General features: G+C 33.3%; 10 protein-coding genes across 10 annotated transcripts; 6 read left to right on the top strand and 4 right to left on the bottom strand.

Moving 5' to 3' along the window:
- Positions 1-89: 89 nt before the first annotated feature.
- Positions 90-800, bottom strand: NAEGRDRAFT_71198 (uncharacterized protein; the record flags this gene model as incomplete). Its single annotated transcript, XM_002673631.1, has 1 exon — positions 90-800. The coding sequence occupies one exon, from the start codon at positions 798-800 to the stop codon at positions 90-92; it is 711 nt and encodes a 236-aa protein (XP_002673677.1).
- Positions 801-1,051: 251 nt separating this feature from the next.
- NAEGRDRAFT_58929 (CBS and cyclic nucleotide-binding domain-containing protein) lies at positions 1,052-3,262 on the bottom strand (the record flags this gene model as incomplete). The annotated part of the gene is made up of 1 exon (XM_002673632.1): positions 1,052-3,262. The coding sequence occupies one exon, from the start codon at positions 3,260-3,262 to the stop codon at positions 1,136-1,138; it is 2,127 nt and encodes a 708-aa protein (XP_002673678.1). The 3' UTR covers positions 1,052-1,135.
- A 487-nt stretch (positions 3,263-3,749) lies between these two features.
- Positions 3,750-5,966, top strand: NAEGRDRAFT_58930 (uncharacterized protein; the record flags this gene model as incomplete). The annotated part of the gene is made up of 1 exon (XM_002673558.1): positions 3,750-5,966. The coding sequence occupies one exon, from the start codon at positions 3,750-3,752 to the stop codon at positions 5,232-5,234; it is 1,485 nt and encodes a 494-aa protein (XP_002673604.1). The 3' UTR covers positions 5,235-5,966.
- A 367-nt stretch (positions 5,967-6,333) lies between these two features.
- NAEGRDRAFT_80861 (uncharacterized protein) lies at positions 6,334-7,117 on the bottom strand. Its single transcript, XM_002673633.1, has one exon. The coding sequence runs from the start codon at positions 7,102-7,104 to the stop codon at positions 6,496-6,498; it is 609 nt and encodes a 202-aa protein (XP_002673679.1). The 5' UTR covers positions 7,105-7,117; the 3' UTR covers positions 6,334-6,495.
- Positions 7,118-7,332: 215 nt separating this feature from the next.
- NAEGRDRAFT_80862 (FAD linked oxidase) lies at positions 7,333-12,056 on the top strand (the record flags this gene model as incomplete). Its single annotated transcript, XM_002673559.1, has 1 exon — positions 7,333-12,056. The coding sequence occupies one exon, from the start codon at positions 7,333-7,335 to the stop codon at positions 11,794-11,796; it is 4,464 nt and encodes a 1,487-aa protein (XP_002673605.1). The 3' UTR covers positions 11,797-12,056.
- A 1,152-nt stretch (positions 12,057-13,208) lies between these two features.
- Positions 13,209-14,342, top strand: NAEGRDRAFT_51443 (uncharacterized protein; the record flags this gene model as incomplete). Its single annotated transcript, XM_002673560.1, has 1 exon — positions 13,209-14,342. One exon carries the CDS (start codon positions 13,209-13,211, stop codon positions 14,340-14,342), a length of 1,134 nt encoding a protein of 377 aa, XP_002673606.1.
- Positions 14,343-14,845: 503 nt separating this feature from the next.
- On the top strand, positions 14,846-16,254 carry NAEGRDRAFT_80863 (protein kinase; the record flags this gene model as incomplete). The annotated part of the gene is made up of 3 exons (XM_002673561.1): positions 14,846-14,901; positions 15,020-15,417; positions 15,495-16,254. The coding sequence occupies 3 exons, from the start codon at positions 14,846-14,848 to the stop codon at positions 16,226-16,228; spliced, it is 1,188 nt and encodes a 395-aa protein (XP_002673607.1). The 3' UTR covers positions 16,229-16,254.
- A 13-nt stretch (positions 16,255-16,267) lies between these two features.
- Positions 16,268-17,216, bottom strand: NAEGRDRAFT_51444 (uncharacterized protein; the record flags this gene model as incomplete). The annotated part of the gene is made up of 2 exons (XM_002673634.1): positions 16,268-16,869; positions 16,961-17,216. The coding sequence occupies 2 exons, from the start codon at positions 17,214-17,216 to the stop codon at positions 16,268-16,270; spliced, it is 858 nt and encodes a 285-aa protein (XP_002673680.1).
- A 138-nt stretch (positions 17,217-17,354) lies between these two features.
- NAEGRDRAFT_71206 (uncharacterized protein) lies at positions 17,355-17,744 on the top strand (the record flags this gene model as incomplete). The annotated part of the gene is made up of 1 exon (XM_002673562.1): positions 17,355-17,744. One exon carries the CDS (start codon positions 17,355-17,357, stop codon positions 17,742-17,744), a length of 390 nt encoding a protein of 129 aa, XP_002673608.1.
- A 246-nt stretch (positions 17,745-17,990) lies between these two features.
- Positions 17,991-18,539, top strand: NAEGRDRAFT_71207 (uncharacterized protein; the record flags this gene model as incomplete). The annotated part of the gene is made up of 1 exon (XM_002673563.1): positions 17,991-18,539. The coding sequence occupies one exon, from the start codon at positions 17,991-17,993 to the stop codon at positions 18,537-18,539; it is 549 nt and encodes a 182-aa protein (XP_002673609.1).
- Between the last annotated feature and the right edge of the window lie 302 nt (positions 18,540-18,841).

Raw genomic sequence — 18,841 nt, forward strand, 5'->3', positions numbered from 1 at the left:
ACATGATTTTTGGTCCTTTATCATTTTGAGGTTCAATTAGGGTACTATTAATATTTTGTAAAAGTTGAGAGAAATATTGATCAGCAAATTTATTGAAGTAGATTTGCAAGACCTGCCAATCCAAGAAGAGACAATGCTGAAACGGCAAATACAAGAGTTTGAGCACCCAATTTGAGTTTCAATGCAGTTTTGATTCCATAAATTGTGTGATATAAACCCAAGCTTAATAATAAGGCAGAGGGAATAAACCATGCGAATGGATTCACACCTTGTGGAATGAGTTGATCTGATGTGAGTGGATTCTTTGGTATGACTCTATTCACTGAAATATGAAGTGGTAAAATGGCAACCAATGCAAATCCTGAAAGACTTTGAAATTTCGAATAGCCATCTTGATTCCTCTGCACATTATTCAAACTTCTCTTAATACTGAGTGCAATACTCGATCCCATATGAGTAAATAATGGACCCAACACCAACACTGCTTCAGTAATTGGTGAATATCTAAATATTCCTCTACTCCAATCTAAATATTCATCATGTAACTCTGTATTCGCTACAATACTATTAACAGAATGAAGTGTTGTAAAAATTGAAAATATCAACCCAGAACAATGTTGAACTGTTCTCAGGGTTGACATGGATGGCAACAAGTCAGATAATTTCCTTTTCAAATTAAAGTTACCATCATTAATTTGACTATTTAAATTAGAATTTGTTGTATTTCCCCGAGAGGATGATGGCATGATCTTCGGAATGGAAGAAGCTACCGAGGATGACTTTGGAGGTGGTTGAGACATTTTTTTTGATTGTTGTGAAACTTTGTTACTGTAAATGCGAAAAAACTCCTCAACAGAGGACAATTTCAAAGAAACCATTATTATCCTCATTGACCAATGTAAATGTCCTCTATTCAATTGAAACCTAGTACATTCATAATATTTCATTGAGTTCACATATAGATAATCTGAATTATTTGAGGTTTAACAAAATAATGAATGTTAACACAACTACTAACCAACACATTTTTTTAAAACAATCTATTATCTTGGATATGAAACAACTTTTATTGGATTTCTACTTTCACTTGAAAGTAAATTAAAGTAAATTTAACATTATGTTGAATTTAAAATCTTTAAACAATATCATCTTCTTCATTCATATCATCTTTGAACTTGGAATACTTTTGGAAGAAACCCTTCTTTTGTGAAATGGTATGATCGACATCTAACTCAATTTCTGTATCGGCAGGAGTTGTATCAAGAACTGGTCTTACAGGTTCTAAATTCTTATTTAAATTATCACTGGATCTATGAGGAATGTGTGGAGATGATGAAATCTTGACGTTTGAAGTTTGATTCTTAGTCATGTTGGTGAGGATTGGATTCATCCATTCCATATCTTTAGGCAAGAAGAAGGAATCTTCTTGAATAAATACTTGAGAAATAATTTCAATGAAATCCTTCTTGGTAATCTTGACGAATGACACATCCTTTACAATACGAACATCATAGTCTGGAATAAAGGTTTCTCTTGTAAGGGCTCTTTCACCAATAAAACTCCAAGGTCCCATTTCAGAAGTGAATTTTTCTTCACCAAAAACAGCCTCAAGTTTACCACTGAAAACAAGAGCAAAGAAATCGCATTCCTTATTCTTTTCAATGAGGAGCAATTCTTGATCAGAAGTCTTCTTAATGTCAACAACTGCACATTTACCAAGGAGTCTATGCAAATATTCTTCAGGTAAAAGTCTGAAGGTAGCCATACTCTTCCACAAGTAGGAAGCTACAGCAACAACTTGCTTTGGAGTAAGTCTGTGGGTTCTTTCCAACTTGAGTAATAAACTAGTAGAGTTTTGTGGTCTGTTAATCTTGGATTGATTAGTATTATCAACATAGATATCAGTTTCGTCTACAATTTCATCCTTAATAATTTCTTCAATGATATCTTCAAGAGATACAATACCAACAATAGCATAGTATGGATCACCACCAGTTTCAGATTCTCTTGGTTCATGAACAATAGCAATGTGAGTTCTACCAGATTTGAAGGTCTTTAACATTTCATCACAATAAGTGTCAGGGAAAACTTTGAGAACCTCTCTTCCGTAGAATGTCAAAATTGTAGAAATTGGTAAGCATTCATCAGGATTGACTAGAATCAAATCTTTAACGTAGAGCAAACCAACAATGTTATTCTTGTCACCCTTGAAAACAGGAATACGGGAGTGACCAGCTTGCCAAATACTTGTCATTGTTTCAACATCAAGTTTGTTATCAATATCCAACATGTAAACGTTTTCAAATTTTGTCATAATTTGACTGACAGGAATTCTGGCAAATTCCAAAGCACCACCCAAAATTTTAGCTTCGTGTTCAGTCAAGTGGAAATTAGGATCGTGAGCCTTGGAGTGAATATTGACCAATTCCTTCAATTCGGTTCTCTTGTAGAGAGTACCATGGTCAGCTCCGAGAATCCAATCCAAAAGTTTACTGATTGGATAAGAAATGATGAAAGCAAGACCAATCAAGAACCAAACCAACCAAAACAAAGTACCACCAATAGCAATACCATATCTAGAAATGACAGCTTGGGGAATAATTTCACCAAACAACAAAACGGCAGTAATACCTAACAAAATGGCAACCCATTCAGGAACAAGCTTGTCCAAGAAAAGTGGAAGACATTCTACACACAAAGCATTCCACAACAACAAGGTAACCAACAATAAGTGGTGACGTTTCAAGATTGGTGCTAAACGAGCAGCATACTTTCTCTCTTTTTCGGTACCAGTTGATTTAAGAATATCCAATTGCATTGTATCAATGGAGAGCAAACCAAGTGTAAAACCAGACATTAAACCAGCACCCAAAATAAAGAAAATACTGGCACAAACGTTAATAACAATATCATACCAAGGCATATTCAAAATAGATTCTTCATCATCTTTTTCTTCACCAGTATGAGAGGATCCATTAGTGTGATTATAGTAGTGGGCACAAACAGTAGGCCAATCGATTGTGCTATTATCATCAATACTGCTAGCAAAAACATTACTAAATCTTTTTGTTGTTGGGACGTAGCCTTCTACAAACATTGACGATGAATCAGACCAAGCGGCCACACTTTCATCATGTTGAACATAATTTTCAAAAGAAAGAGTTGCCAAAGCAACCAAAATTAAAAGGGAAAGGGTAAAGACGAGCGAAAAACTCTTCTTTTTAATTTGTGGGGCCTTTCTGTTATCATTTACTGATAACATTCCGGATGTTACAGAAGGACGGTAGATTCCCTCCTTTTCATTATTCCCAAATTCACCCCAGAGGGAAGCATTGTGAGTTGTGAAGGTTTGTATCATACGACAGCAGCACTAAACTTGTGTTCTTTGTGTTGGGACCAACAAAAGTAAGCAGACAAGAAATTTTTTTTTGTTGAAGTTTTATTTGCGCGCTTTTATGGACAGACAACGCTAATAAGAAAGATAGAAAACAAGGTGATGATGATGGGTTATTACTCAATCAAATACTAGTATCGGGATTCTATCATGATTGTAAAGAAGATCTAATTTGCTTCCTATTGGATTTTACAAATCAAACATTTGTAAATTTTACAATTTTTTATGAACGTTGTATGATTGTTTTTAGAGTTCTTGAAACCGAAACTAGAACTCCTATCTTTTGCTAGAAGGCATTATTTATTGTAATGCAATTCAATTTGTTCCACTGCAGAAAAAAATATTTGAAAACCAAATGATAACGTTTGCCCACACAAAGAAGAAGAATTTGTTGAATTTTAATGGTCCTTCCGTTGAGAGGCTCTTGAAAAAGATTGATCAAAAATTGGCTCACGAAACATCTTCAAATAATTTGAAAAGGCTCAAGAAATTATTGGTACGAAAGAGGACTCTTCAGAAGAATAGACGAAATATATTCGAAAAGTGTCCTCCAAAATTTGATCAACAAGACGAGCCAATGATTTCACACAATTCCACTTCTTCCTATCAATTTTACGATGACATTTGTTATGAAATATTGTCTTTTATTGATGATTGGAAATTAATTTTGTTGACTTGTTCATTAATTTCGAAGCAGTGGTTGAATGTTGTGAGAGAAAGGGTGAAACTTTGTGTGGAATTTAAAAATCCAATTGTCAGTAAGAAAACCATAAAATTAATGATGAATAGAGAGTGTTTAGAACAGTTTGAGTCGATGAATGTGAGAGGTATTTCAAGGTTACAGTTTTACAAGATTTTTGAAAAAACTAAACAATTGACTAAACTTGATATTGGTAAAAGTATAATATGGTTGGAAGGATTTAAAAGTATTACTGAATTGAAACATTTAAACTCGTTGGATATGAATAACATGGTTTTTATGGAGAAAGAATCTAAATTAGAGCTGTTAGAATCCATTAGTCAATTACACCAGCTGACCTGTCTGAATATTAGTTCTAATAATGTTGGTTTTAATACATTCAAACCAATTGGAAACGTGAAACAGTTAACATATTTAGATGTCAGTTGGAATTATATTTCGGATGAGGGAGCAAAAGTTTTGAGTCAATTAAGTCAATTAACACATCTTAATGTTAATTGCACTATTATTGGAATTGAAGGAGCGAAATATATCAGTAAGTTAACTAAATTAAGAACACTTATTGCTGCAAGGAATAACTTTTGGATTGAGGGTTGCCAATATTTTAGTGAAATGGAACAATTGACTGCACTAGATGTTTCTCATAATAGTATTGGCAATACTGGTATCAAATATCTATCTAAAATGAAACAATTGACTGAATTAAATATTAATGATAATGCTATCAATCAATTTGGAACAGAAGAATCCAAATTAATTCGGGAGTTATCTCAATTAACAAAACTCTCTATTAGCTCAAATAATATTGGAATCGAAGGTGTAACAGCCATTTCTACAATGAGTCAATTAAGAACACTCAACATATTTTTCAATAGGATTGGATTAGCTGGAGCCAAGTTAATAAGTGGAATGCAAAACCTGACTGTACTTGATATTTGTAATAATGACATTGGTACAAACGGTGCTAAGGAAATTAGCAAAATGAAACAATTAACGAAACTAGATATTGCTAGAAATATGATTGGAAATGAAGGCGCAAAAGCACTCAAAAGCATGAAACAACTCAAATCACTTCGAAATACATTTAATAATATTATATGGAATGACGATGAAGACTTGAGTTTGGGCGAAATATTGTAGAATTTACTCTCTAAGTACGAATAGATCACCATAATTTTCAACCAGATATTTCCATTGCAAATCTGTTAATCCAATTCCTAATTGCAAAGTTTCACTTGTATTTCCATGTAAGAATGCATGATGAAGGAAATCCATCTTTTCAAAGTTGACCATTCCTCTTGGTTGGCCCAAAATTCTAAAATTGATATCATTTAAAAAGTCATACTTCATCCAATTTGTCATTGAGAAGGTAATCCTTGCATCATCAATAATTACCTTATATCTGTCCATGTGTTCTTCATCGTGGTAGGATTTACTCATCTCTTGAATAAATCTTTCAGTTGCCTTTTCAGTATTTTGTTCATTAACTTGCTTTCTAACTTGCATCACTAGCTCTGCAAGTGACATCTTTAGGATTTCGCTCTTCTTTTGAGAGATCCAAACATTCGAAAGAGGATTGCCAATATACATTTTAGTGTCATCTCTGATTGGAGGATAATTAAATCTAAAGTTGCATACCATTCTAAAGGAGAGAGTAGTTTCCCCTGGTTGACTTGGGTCTGCGTGAGCCATCATTGAAAAGAGAATTGCTGAAATAACATCATTGGTTGATACAATTGAATTGTTTGGAGTGGAATTTTTGATTTTCTGTTTGAGAATTTCTAATTGTTTTTTGGAAATGTTAATTCTTCTAGCTTTGGCTTTGTATTGACGAAGACAATTAATCATGTTAAAGACATATTTGTGGAATTTGTAAAATTCCTGATGAGAATAGGTAATATTTGGACTAAAAAACAATTAATTACATCATGGTATCTATACTTACTCAATCTTTTCTTTTGGTAATATCAAGTTGACTCTTGACATGGTTGGTAATTGAGTTGGATTTTGTTGACATGTCATCTCAGCCCAAAATTTCATAAAAAAGTGTCCAACTTCAGCTCCACCAACAGAATGATTCAATGCAAGTGCAATAACAGGTACAATTCTTCCATTTTCCAATTTAAGAAATGAAATTTGTATTCTTGACAATTCCTTTTCCGAATATGGTGATTTAATTTCTGGTTTAAATACCAATTCACTCTCCATTTCCAATAAATCGCTTTCATCCTCAACTTTTCCAACTTGCTTTTCAATAATTGCAACATTTAACATTGGATTTTCCACTACAATCTATTCGCACCTAAAGCAAGGATTAGGAAACGATTCTTTTTGGCTTGCTTTTCTCGTCGCACATGTTTTTTGTTTCACACTAATTTTTTGTTTTAGCTCATTTCTTGCTTTAGTATCTTTCTGAGGTGTGTAGTTTGTAGTGATGATAAATAACCAAAAATGGTTTCTGTCTCCCTTTTACCAAATTTCTCTCCTCTTCAGAAAGTAGAGCCAAATCCTTTTCATCCATTGGATTTAAATCTCTATATCTTCCTCCAACTGTTGGAAAATAGAAAAGAGTCCTTTCCAATCCTTCAATTAACATTTTTTCACACTCAACCAAATCTTCCTCATCAATTTCATTAAAATACACAGAATATGGTACATAGGAAGTTCTAAATCTAGCATAGCCATCATTGAGAGTTAGAATTGTACATTTCTTTTGATACATTTCCAATAAATTCTCATCACAATTTTCCACATTTGGAATTTTTGAATGAACACTAACAATTTTCACTTTCTTTGATGGATATTCACTCGATTGTGAAAGTATCAGATCAGAAATACTAGTTTCAGGTTTGTAAGTTGCCATCTTCCAAACAGTATTCATCACCAACCAATCTAAAATATTGCTAAATGTCAATTGTCTAAACGTTCCTTGTTTTTTCCATAATGACCACATCATGATCACTGCAATTGCTCCTCCGGTGAGGCAAACACCCAACACAACCAACAACATGTGTGTTATGAATTTATTTTTTTTGACTTTGGAAATTGTGATTTTATTGAGCGAACAAATTATGTGAAATGGGAACGGACAAATAGTCGTTTAGAAAATCTTCTTAATAAACGTTGAAAATTATTATTGAGTATAAAGGTATGTATAGATCTAACGATTATTCCATCCTTAGTTTTTGATTCTTCACATGCCACGTTTCATAATTCATCCATCAAAAAATAGAAAAAAATGATAACACGTTATGTCATTGGAAAGGTGAAGGAAAGAATCAGTGAGAATAACAAGAAGAATCTAGAGGATACCTTTGCACGTTCCCGAAAGCAATTTCTTGAAGAAAAGGAACAAGCCAAGTCAAAAAGCAAAAAGAATGACAAGTCAATTGTCAAGAAGAAGGAACAGGCTGATGTTTCAATTATCGGATCAATTGATTCTGCATTGAAAGGAGCATGTTTTCCTGATCCTGATCCAAAGTTGAATGCTAATGTTTATGTTGATGATGTTGCACGTTTAAATATGACAAATGTCAAACGTGTTTTTCATGTCAGAAATGAGCAAGATATTCAAAGAGTTTTTGAGTATGCAAGAAGAATGAACTTTAAAGTATCAATGAGAGGTACCCAACACTGCATGGGTGGTCATACCATTGCCAAAGATGGTTTAGTTATAGACACACGTAAATTACTAAAAATGGAATTTGATTCTCAAAGTGAAACTGTTAGAGTTGGAGCTGGTGTAAGATGGAGTGATTTGATTTTCTATTTGAATCAGTTTGGTATGTCTCCTCACACAATGCAGAGTTATTCAACTTTTAGTGTGAGTGGAACTGTCAGTTGTAATGCTCATGGAATTACAACTGATTTATGTTCACATGAAAGTGTATTAGAAATGAGAGTGGTGATGTGGGATGGAAGAATTGAGACGTGCACTCCAGATTCTGAATTATTCAAGTGTTGCATTGGTGGTTTTGGAATGTTTGGTTTCATTAGTGAACTCGTGTTAAAATGTGTTCCAAATCATCAAATATTTATGGAAATGATTCAATGCAAGGCAAATGATTTCTTGGATTTTTATGAGAGAATTCTGCAGGATCCACAAAATGATATTAATATCAAATTGGCTCGTTTGGATATTTCCAATTTTAATGATATTAACATTTTTGTGTTTAGAAAGAATTCAGATAGAAAAACTGTTTCAGATTTGCCACTCCATCCAAAGACAATGTCCATCCAAAGTCAAATCATTTACAAGTGGTTAGCTCCAAGTGCAGGTTCTATTCGTTATTCAGTTGAACGTTTAACAGGAAGACCAGCTGATTGGTCTGTCGTTAATGATAGAAATTTACTCATGTACGAAACTTCGACTCCTCTGGCTAAACTTTATTCTCCTCTATTCGATGTGAATGATACATTCATTTTACAGGAATACTTTGTACCACATTCTAAATTCCAGGAATGGATCATGAGTGCTTCAAAAATCATTCAATCTCATCCATCTCATCTCAAACAATTCACACTTCTCAATATCACCATTCGTTATGTAAAGAAAGATAATTGTACATTCCTTCCGTATGGTAGACATGATGAGGGATCATTTGCATTCGTATTGTACTATAGAATGAAGTGTACTGATGAGGCAGATAGAGAATTGGCAACACTTCATAATGATCTAGTTGAGGCCACTTTGAAATTGAATGGCATCTTTTATTTACCTTACAGACATCATTACAGTGATGAACAGTTGAAGAAAGCTTATCCAATGATTGATGATTTCTTTAAACTCAAAGCTAAATATGATCCTCGTGGAATGTTTGATTCATTGTGGTTTAATAGATATGGTAAACAGTATTTTGAAAAGTATGCGAATGAAAATTCTGATCACTCCATTGGTCAATCAACTGCAGATTTAGTTGGTAATAATAAGGAAGCAATAACAGAGCTAATTAAATCAGTTGAAACCAGACGAAATGATTCTTACCGTAAGGTATTCAATAATCCACAATTGAGGAAGCAATTTTATGAGGCATTCCTTGAACAAATTTTCAATGTCGAAAGCAAAGCAACCTTGGAAAATGTAATCTCATCAGCCATGTGGAATATCAAGTGCCAAGACGATAGTGATATCTACTCTTTCATTTTACAAAAATTGTCAAAACAAGGATTAGTTTCAAATGTTTTGAAATTATGGAGAGGATCCAATCAAAACAGAAGTCAAAAGAAGGAACTATTGAGAGAAACTTCATCCATTCTATCTAAAATTGGAAAGATGGGATCGATTAGAGATTATGTCTCAATTGGTGATAGTGGTAAAATGGTTTTGGCTTTTAAGGAATGTCTTGGAATTGATGGAAATATCCACATTGTCAATGATAATGAACCATCTGATGAAAATATGGGTGTTTATATGGAGAGAGGTTCTTTGAAACCTGTTGGAAAGTTTGTGAAATTGAACTATTCTTGCCTTGATTTAGAAAGTTCATCGGCTGACATGGTTACAATGAATCAAGGTCTCCATCACATTCCACCTCAACATTTGCAATCTTTCCTTAAGGAAGTTTTCAGAATTTTGAGACCTGGAGGTATCTTTATTGTGAGAGAACACGATGCCACTCCAGAGCTCAAACCACTTCTTGACATAGCCCACAGTGTCTTTAATGCAGTGATGAATGTTGACATTCTCGATGAGAGAAATGAAGTCAGAGCATTCAGATCCATCTTGGAATGGCGTACAATTGTAGAATCTGTTGGATTTTTAGATACAATGATTTATGAGATGGAACACGGAGATCCAACTCTAGATGAGATGATGGCTTTTTGTAAGTGTTCTGATCTCTCTCAAATTTCAGAGGAATCTACTTCAGCCAAATCAACAAATCAATCTTCACTGCCACCAAAACAACTCAAGACAGCTCCTGAAGGAAGTACTTCAATGGGAATCGCTCTCACCATTGATGCACTACTTGCCAAAGTTCCAAACTTTGTGATTGAATTTTTCAGAAAGTTTGTCTCTTGGATTTTAGGATGGTTCAAAAAGATTCCAGGATTGATTGAAGATTTGAATCTATCCTCGATGGTAAAACCATTCATTGATCAGATATTGAATGAATATTGTAAACCAATTGAGGAATTCTTGGAAAAATTGGTTCCTCTCCTATTGGATGTGAAAATTAAGGAAGATGGTTTGGAAATTATTCCACCAGAATTATTCCTCCTCATTGAAGGTTTGTATAGGAAGAAGAATAGAAGTGCTGTCGAATCATTAATTGTTGTGATTATTGACTCAATCACTGGATTGGTTCAAGAAAGAAACGAATCATCCAACAAGAATGAAACTATAACAATTCCTTCAAAGGATGATGTTGATGTGAAGGAAGTTACTGAATTAATGAAAAAGCTATTCGAAAGAATGCCAGATTTGCTGAGTGAGGATAAATTGAAAAGGGGTGGATTAGGAAATATCACACCATTTGTTAAGGCCATCGCCATGATGACTCCAGAAGAAATGGCTCCTAAATTAGTTTCCTTCCTCGATATAATTTCATGGAGTTTAATGAAAGAGCCACTCCTTGAGATTATTGAAAGTAAGAAGGAGATTCCACTCTCGATGGATAACATTTGCAAAGTTGGAAATCCTTGGAACAGATGCGCTTCTGCCTTCCTCAGTTCTCCAAATGTAAAGTTAAACAAGTATAGTGAAATTGGATGGTGGGCTCTTGGATTAACTCCAATTCTCAATTTGTGGAAAGAAGCTCAACAAGAAAGATGTAAACAAAATGAAAAGAATAGACCAACAAGAGGAATAGTCGATCAGCTGAGCACTTCTGCTGAAACTATGCTCGAATCAGCTGTAGGCCTCTCATTCATGACTGGAGATCAATCCCAGCTCTCTAATTACCTTAAGGAGACAAACATTCTTAAAGTGAGTGAAGCTAATACCAATGTGGAATTTAATTGGTACAAATTGGTGGAATGGTTACAAGTGGATTATGTTCAAACATTTGGAAAATTCATGGAAAATACACCATGGTACAGATTTCCATTTATTGAATTCTTAAGAGTTTATTTCCAAACTCTATATGAAGAATTCAAAATTATCAACTCTGAATATGGATTTGATAAATCACTCATGAGCTCTGCATTTTTCACTGATTTGATTCCAGGAGTTGCCATGACTGTTTTGATGGGACAAATGCAAGCTCTTGCCATTCCTCTCAAAATGGGCTTGGGTGAAACAGCTTCCAAAGAGGTTGTTTCTGGACAAGTTGAAACTATTCTAATCACTCTCGTTGATGATAATCCAATGACATTTGTTTCAATTGACGACAGAATTATTTTTGAAACCATTGTTCCAGGTCTATTCCAAATCACTGTACCAACCTACAAACCATTCTCAGATATTATCATGAAATTGGCAAGACAACTTCCAGAATCCAGTAGAATTTTGGCCATTTCTCATCATGAACAGATTCAACTTAGAGTCAAAACTCCAAGCAAAGAGGAAGTTCATAAAATGGCTTCCCTTGAAGGTTGCAATGTTAAATTCACCTTTGAATTGCCAACGGATGGCACTGAACAATATTCACCTTCAATTTATTCATCTGTCGAAGTGAAAACTATTCATTTATTACAATTTATTAGAACATGTAATGAGCTTTCATTTGAAATTATTCAAATTTTTGATTTCTGTTCTGTTTAAAATAATGCTCTATATATCAATTGAATCACTAATACCCTCCGATCTAACTAAAGAGGTTGGTTTGAAATTACTTTTCAAATATGCTTGATATTGTTCACAGAATTTACGATCATTTTCTCTATCAAAATCATAATCCAATTCATTTCTCATTAATTTCAAAAAATCTAAAGGAATATAGGTAATTTTGAATTCTGCAATCTTTAAGATGGACGCGTCTGACTTCATTGAGTAGATGTGAATAAATACCTGAGTTGGATTTGAAAGCACAGCATCCTTCTTTTTTGTAACAAATTGAATGAATACTACTTTTTTGATTACCTTTGAAGTTTTCATTGCATTCCAAACTCTTTCTTCGTTGATATTACCAGAAGCTGGCTTACAGTGAGGATTAAAGAAAGTAAGGTGCTCACTTTTTTGCATGAAAGTGGCAAGGTTTTCATGTCCAATAAGTGGGTAAGCAAAAACCGTATGCTTAGATTGATTCCAATTGGCATGATTTGTGTGTAGGAATGTAACAAAACACAATTTTTCAAAGGCAGATTTGAAAGTGAAATTAATAGCATTGCTGGAATCTTTGCTTTGTATCCATGTAAGCTTTTTAACATTTTCCAAAATTGCTGATTGAAATGAATGAGAATGCATAAGATCTTGTCTTACTATAATATTCTCAAATTTAACTCCAACATTGGTCATTTCTTCTATTATTTTCATATTTGCCATGTTTGGTAACAACTCTACACCAATAGCTTTAAAAGGTGGAGTTTTACCACCATTCAATTTAAACTTTCCTTGTGATAAATCCAATATAAAATTACAATTTAACATTGCCTCTCTCATTGAAGTTGTCATTCTACAAAGAGCATTCACAAATATTGGATCCAACAATCTATTAGAAAATGCAAAATCAAATATAATTCTCATACAATCATTGCTTATTGAAAGAAAAACCAAACTATCCAAACATTCCTTTAGGTTTTTGAAAATACATATTAAGATAAGCATAGTCTTTCAAAAAATCATACCTTTGTCTTTTCGTATCTTCTCACATTGGAAAATGAAATTCTTGTTCTGGAATCTTCTTTCAATTTATGGAGTAGAGATTGTCTTTTACTTTCCAACTCTAATATTTGTTCATCGATTTGATAAAATTGCGTTTTAATGTCCTCGATATTATCTTCATCATTATTTGTTTTTAATTCCTTGTTCGGAATGTTTGCTTCTTCTTGTAGTTTTCTTTTCATTTTTTATTATTAATTAAAATAATGACATGATGTTGTGAATTTCTAGAAAATAGTGGCCGTTTGTTTATACGGATAAATGATATTAATGATATCATAGTCATCATGTGGATAATTAATTAAGAATAATTAAATATTTAATTTTTTTTATAATAATTTTGAATTTGAAAAAAAATGAAGTTTGCTGTTCTTCCTTCCCCATCATCATCCAACAATAGTGAAAGAATCGGAGAGATTACTTTTGAAGAGTATCCTGATAAAAAGTTCTCTACACCAACTTATATTGTGCAAACAAGAAAGGGATCCGTGCCTTGCATTACTTGCGACCATTTTGATGAATTAATCGGAAATTTGTTTGCTGGTTCGAATGAAAGTGTTATTTTGAATATGAATTATTGGGATTTGATGGAAAATCCAAGTTTAGAAATTTTGACCAAATACTTGGAAAAGAACCCAACCAAGACATTGAAAAATTATCTTCATCTTGAAAAATATCCATTCTTCCAAAGTATTAGAAATGTTGAATTCCCTTACCCAACAAGTAATGCAAATGAAAAGGGAATTTATGCCGATTTGGAAAAGGGTAGATCTAAATTCACTGATGCAGAATTTTGCAATCACACATTCAACATGTTTAAACCAGATATATTTATTGGAATTCACGATACAAACATCAAATGTAAAGTTAATGACTCTTTTGGAACATCAAAACAATTAAAAAGAGCCAAGACAAGCACTGAAAAGTGGGGAGAAACCTGCATAAAGAAGAGACAAGAACTTGTTGATAAGCAACAAACAGGCATTCCAGAAATGATTTATTCAGTTTTCTATGAAAGTGAAGAAATGACCTCACTCATACCAGAAGTTTTCCAAAATAACACTGACAATATCAAGGGTATTAATTTCGACATTGGACACATGGACGATTTGGAGAAAATTGTTAAAATTAAGGAATCATTGAAGAATCAAAAATGTGATTTGGAAAAATTAGTATTCTTCATCTCTGGAAAGGATCATCCTTTGGAAGTTTTGGAATGTGTCAGTAGAGGTGTTGATATTTTTGATGGTATTTATCCATTCACTATTGCAGAAATGGGAATGGCTAGCATGTATCCATTAGAATTACCAAATGATAATCCAGAAAAGGTGAAAATGACTATCAATTTGAGAGATCGTAATTTTGAAAAAGATTTCACACCTTTAGAATCAACTTGTACATGTTTTACCTGTAGAAATCATACTAGAGGCTATATTCACCATCTCCTTAACACCCACGAAATGCTTGGTGATATTCTCCTTACCATGTAAGTAATTTTTACAATTTCTCAAATTGAAATATTAACACAACATCAAAACAGCCACAACCTTCACAGATATCTTTTATTCTTCAAGAAGATGAGAGAATCCATTCAACAAGGTACATTCGAACAATTCAAGACAAGATTTATTCAATCAGTCTCGATCTAAGCAATCATTCATACCGAATAAATGATAAAAGATTCTTCAAGATCACAGTACGTTACTCGTGATCAAATATTGGAAGGAATCATAGCTCTTTAAATCCAATGGATAACATCATATCCATCATAACCCGACTCATTCTTTTAGCTTCTAATTCTTTTTACATTCCTTCTCTCATACGTTTTCACTTCGTATTCAATTCTACAATGGCATCCATCACAAGACTGGAGAGATGACAACTTGTAACGTTTATTTTTGTACCTACCAAAGCAAGCCAGATAGTGGCATACAAAACACTTCAAAAAATAACGGTGTGTTGGCGTTTAAAAATAAACCCGCTCTTTGCAAAAATGCCTCAAACTCCCTCTCTTTTTTCTCTCTCTGCTTCTGAAGCAATTTTTAGAAGGTTTGTAGTACCAACCGACAAATTTTTCTTATCATCATCATCATACAATTTAATTTATTAATTAATTAATCATTGAAACCAACACTTGAACAATTTATAATAATTATTATTATGATAGTGTTGAGTGGGATAAATACAAGGAGATCGTTGAGATTGGCTCAGGTGCATACGGGCGAGTTTTCTCTGCTGTAAACCGTCAAACAAATGAATTGGTAGCTATTAAAACCATCAAACTTGCCAATGACGAAGAAGGTATTCCAATCTCTGTCATCAGAGAAATTACTCACCTTCGTTCTTTGAAACATGATAACATTGTTGGTCTTAGAGAGGTCTTTATCAATGATGATGGTTGTACCCTTTGTATGGTGATGGAATATGTACCACATGATCTTTCTGGCATTGTTAACGGTTTGAATAACGTATTAGATGAGGCTTTCGTTAAGTCTGTTATGCAACAATTGCTTTCAGCTCTTGCTTGTATTCATGACAGTGGATCACTCCACTGCGATTTAAAAAGTATGATTCAACTTTATACTTTTAATTCTAACAACGTTATATTACTTATGAATTCATAACAACCAACCGAATAATAGCATCTAACGTTTTCATACACGCCAATGGACAAGTAAAGCTTGGAGATTTTAATCTGAGCAGAAAAGTACATCCTGAAGAATTTGGAGTTGTCCAACACTTTTCCAGAAACATCATTACTTTATGGTACAGACCACCAGAACTCTTGGTCGATCAATTTGGATCAAGTCGATATGGTCCAGAAGTTGACATGTGGAGCATGGGATGTATCTTTGCAGAATTGCTTTTAAGATCACCATTGTTCCCAGGCAACACTGAAGTCGAACAATTGTTCAAAATCATACAATTATTGGGTACAGCCAATCAACGTAATTGGCCTGATGCTTCTAAACATCAAACATATAGAGATCACTTCTCCAACAAGGTAATCCCAAACACCTTGCGCTTAAAGTTTAAGGATTTTGCTGACTACAGTCCACAAATTGTAGACCTCCTCGAAAAACTTTTGAAATTGGACCCAAGAGAACGTATCTCTGCTAGAGAAGCACTTAAACATCCATGGTTTAATCAAGCACCATTACCAAAAGACACTAGTGTTATCCTTCCATCTTATTTAACTCCTTTCAATGAAAATTGGGTAAAACAACAAATCAAATTAAGACAAGAAGAAGCCGAAAAACAAAATCCAAAAAAAAGAAAAGAATACCCAAAGGCTTCTACATCCAGTTCATGTTATAATCATCACGAACTTGAAAACTCTTACTCTTCATGCAAGAAGAAAATTAAACAATACTAAGAATATGCTATGGTTTTTTTTGTATTACAATTACATTGTTTATTCTTTTTGAATTTCTTCTAATGGTTGTTCAGATTGTTCTTCATTGGTTGTTGATTGATTCGAAAGTGGAGGAACAGGTGGCTGACCTGAGGAGGAAGCAATCTTTCTCTTTTTCATTGGGAAAATTTCATCTAAATTGGATTGTTCTGAGATAGAGCTTGTATTCAAATCAATGTCATCTCCCTGTGTATCCCAATCCTTTTGAGTTTGTTTTCTTTTGAGCTTAGCTTGATAGAGTGTTTCTCTCTTTTCATCATTTAGGTTTTCTGGTTTGACTGCTGTCAATTCCTCAGTAAGGTTTTTGTAATTTGAGGCAAATTTTTCTCTTTTTCCTCTATTTGTTAAAGACCTTATTGACTTTTCTGTATTATCAAATGCATCACTTTGCAGTTCTTGTACAGTATTCTCTATTTGTTTCTCAATTTCTGTGGCAATTTCTGGATTTACATTGTGTTTGTATTCGGAATTAGTTCTGAAATGTGGATATAAATTACGATGAATCCAACACTTCATTTTACGTTTGATATCATCATGACCATCAATTTTTGATAATAATTCTGTTGTTGGTGGTATTTCCTTTGAATTTGATAATATTCCTTCTATCAAAGTGGTAACATCTTTTTGTATGGCTTCACAAAGATCCTATCATCATCAAATACTATCAAAAATTCCGATAATATCAATCAATACCTACAGATGTTTCAAATTGTTCAAATAAACGATCACACCACTGATCAAAAAGTCCCTTTCGTAATATAGAATTTTCAACTTCTTGCAAAGTAACAGGTTTTGTACTAAATGGTGCTTTCAAGTCATCAATTTCCTCCGATGTAGTGGTATATTGCTTTTGCTTTTCCGTTTCTCTGTTATATCTTTGATAATGTTTTTCCAAAGGATTTGATGAAGATCCTTGATGACTCGGAGCCTTGTTATTGTTGTTCAGCATTATTTTTAAAAATTAAAATTAAAAAAAATTGAATTATTTATTAACGAGCTAAACACATTATCTTGTAACATTTTGAACAACAATATGAGTGATAAAATAACAAGTCTTCAAGATCAACTTTCTCTCATTTCTAGGGTTATGGTTGACTCTCTGGGTGTTTTACAGAGAGATGCTCCTCCATCCATAACAGATTATCAACTTAGAAATGGATTACCAATGGTTTCCGATACAACAAAAGCTGTTTGGACACCAGAGCAATTGAGAGAACAATCTGAAGAAGCAGGAAAGAATTTAGTAGCAGCTTGTTTAGAATTTGAGAAAATGTTAGATGAACTACCAACTTTAATACGATCGGAAGAGGATCAAACAAATAGATTGAAGGATTTCCAATCACAAAATGAAAATCAAACACATTTATTGAAACAAAAAATTGATTTAGCAGAGGATTATTTGCAAATAGTATCAAATTCAATTGAGGATATTACAAATAATAGATTACAAGTAAGACATCAGAGTAAAAAGAAATAATTTATAAGACCAATGATAATTCCAAATAGTAGTAGTAATATTACAATAATAATTTACGGATTCAAAGATTAATACTATTTCACTGTAACACAATACGGAAATGAAATTGGAAATTTTACAAAATGGCTTCTTTTGAGGTAATTGATAATACAAATGTATTTTTCACATCTTCCCGCCAAAACCCTACCGCCTTTTCCGTATTAAAAATCTCCAAAATACAATTAATAAAAACACAATACAAAAAAAATGAACAAACAAGTACTCGATAATGCCCTCTTAGCTTCTGCCCAAATCATTGAAAAGAGTTTGGATGAAAAGCTGAAGGAAATGGATGAAATGACCGATGATGATTATATGATGCTTAAACAAAAACGTATGAATGCCTTGAAACAAAAGAATAACATGAAGGCTGAGTTTCTGCAGAAGGGTCACGGAAGGGTTATGGATGTCACTGACGCCAAGGACTTCTTCAATCATGTTAAGGATAACAAATTCTGTGTAGTTTTATTCACTCGTCCAAGCAATGAATACTGTGATATTGTGTTGAGCCATTTGCAAAAGATTGCCCAAAAGCACTTGGAAACCTTATTCATTAAAGTAGATGGTGAAAAGTGTCCAATCGTTGTGGAACATTTACAAATCTGGATGATGCCAACTGTTGTTTGTATTAAGAATGGAAGAACTGATAACTCGATAGTGGGCTTGGATGAATTAGGAGGATCCAATTTCACAACACCAACTCTTAGAAAGATGTTATTAGGTTTTGGTGTTATCGAAAGAGAAGAAGACGAATAATTCAAAAACGTATTAAATTAATTTATTGTAAATATTTCCTTCTTTTGAGATTAATTCAGAATACAGTGTTATGACACTGATGAATTACCAAATCTCGAGATAAACATCCACAATCAGAATTCTTTACAACCTTAACATACCAAGAAATTCACACATAATGTAAATTACCTGATTCAATTGTGTTTGAATTTTTGAAAAGCTCTCCAATTCAAATAGATTGCCAAAATTACAACAGGAATAGTCATTGGTAACACTAATTTCCAATATTCATCCTCATAGAACCACCATTTCAATAGAGATAA

Source organism: Naegleria gruberi, assembly GCF_000004985.1.
Source record: "Naegleria gruberi genomic scaffold NAEGRscaffold_45, whole genome shotgun sequence".
Taxonomy (NCBI): Eukaryota; Heterolobosea; class Eutetramitea; order Acrasida; family Naegleriidae; genus Naegleria; species Naegleria gruberi.

Bases quoted from the DNA above. Each gene is read 5' to 3' on its own strand.
- NAEGRDRAFT_80861 (XM_002673633.1), bottom strand. From the start codon at position 7,104: ATGTTGTTGGTTGTGTTGGGTGTTTGCCTCACCGGAGGAGCAATTGCA.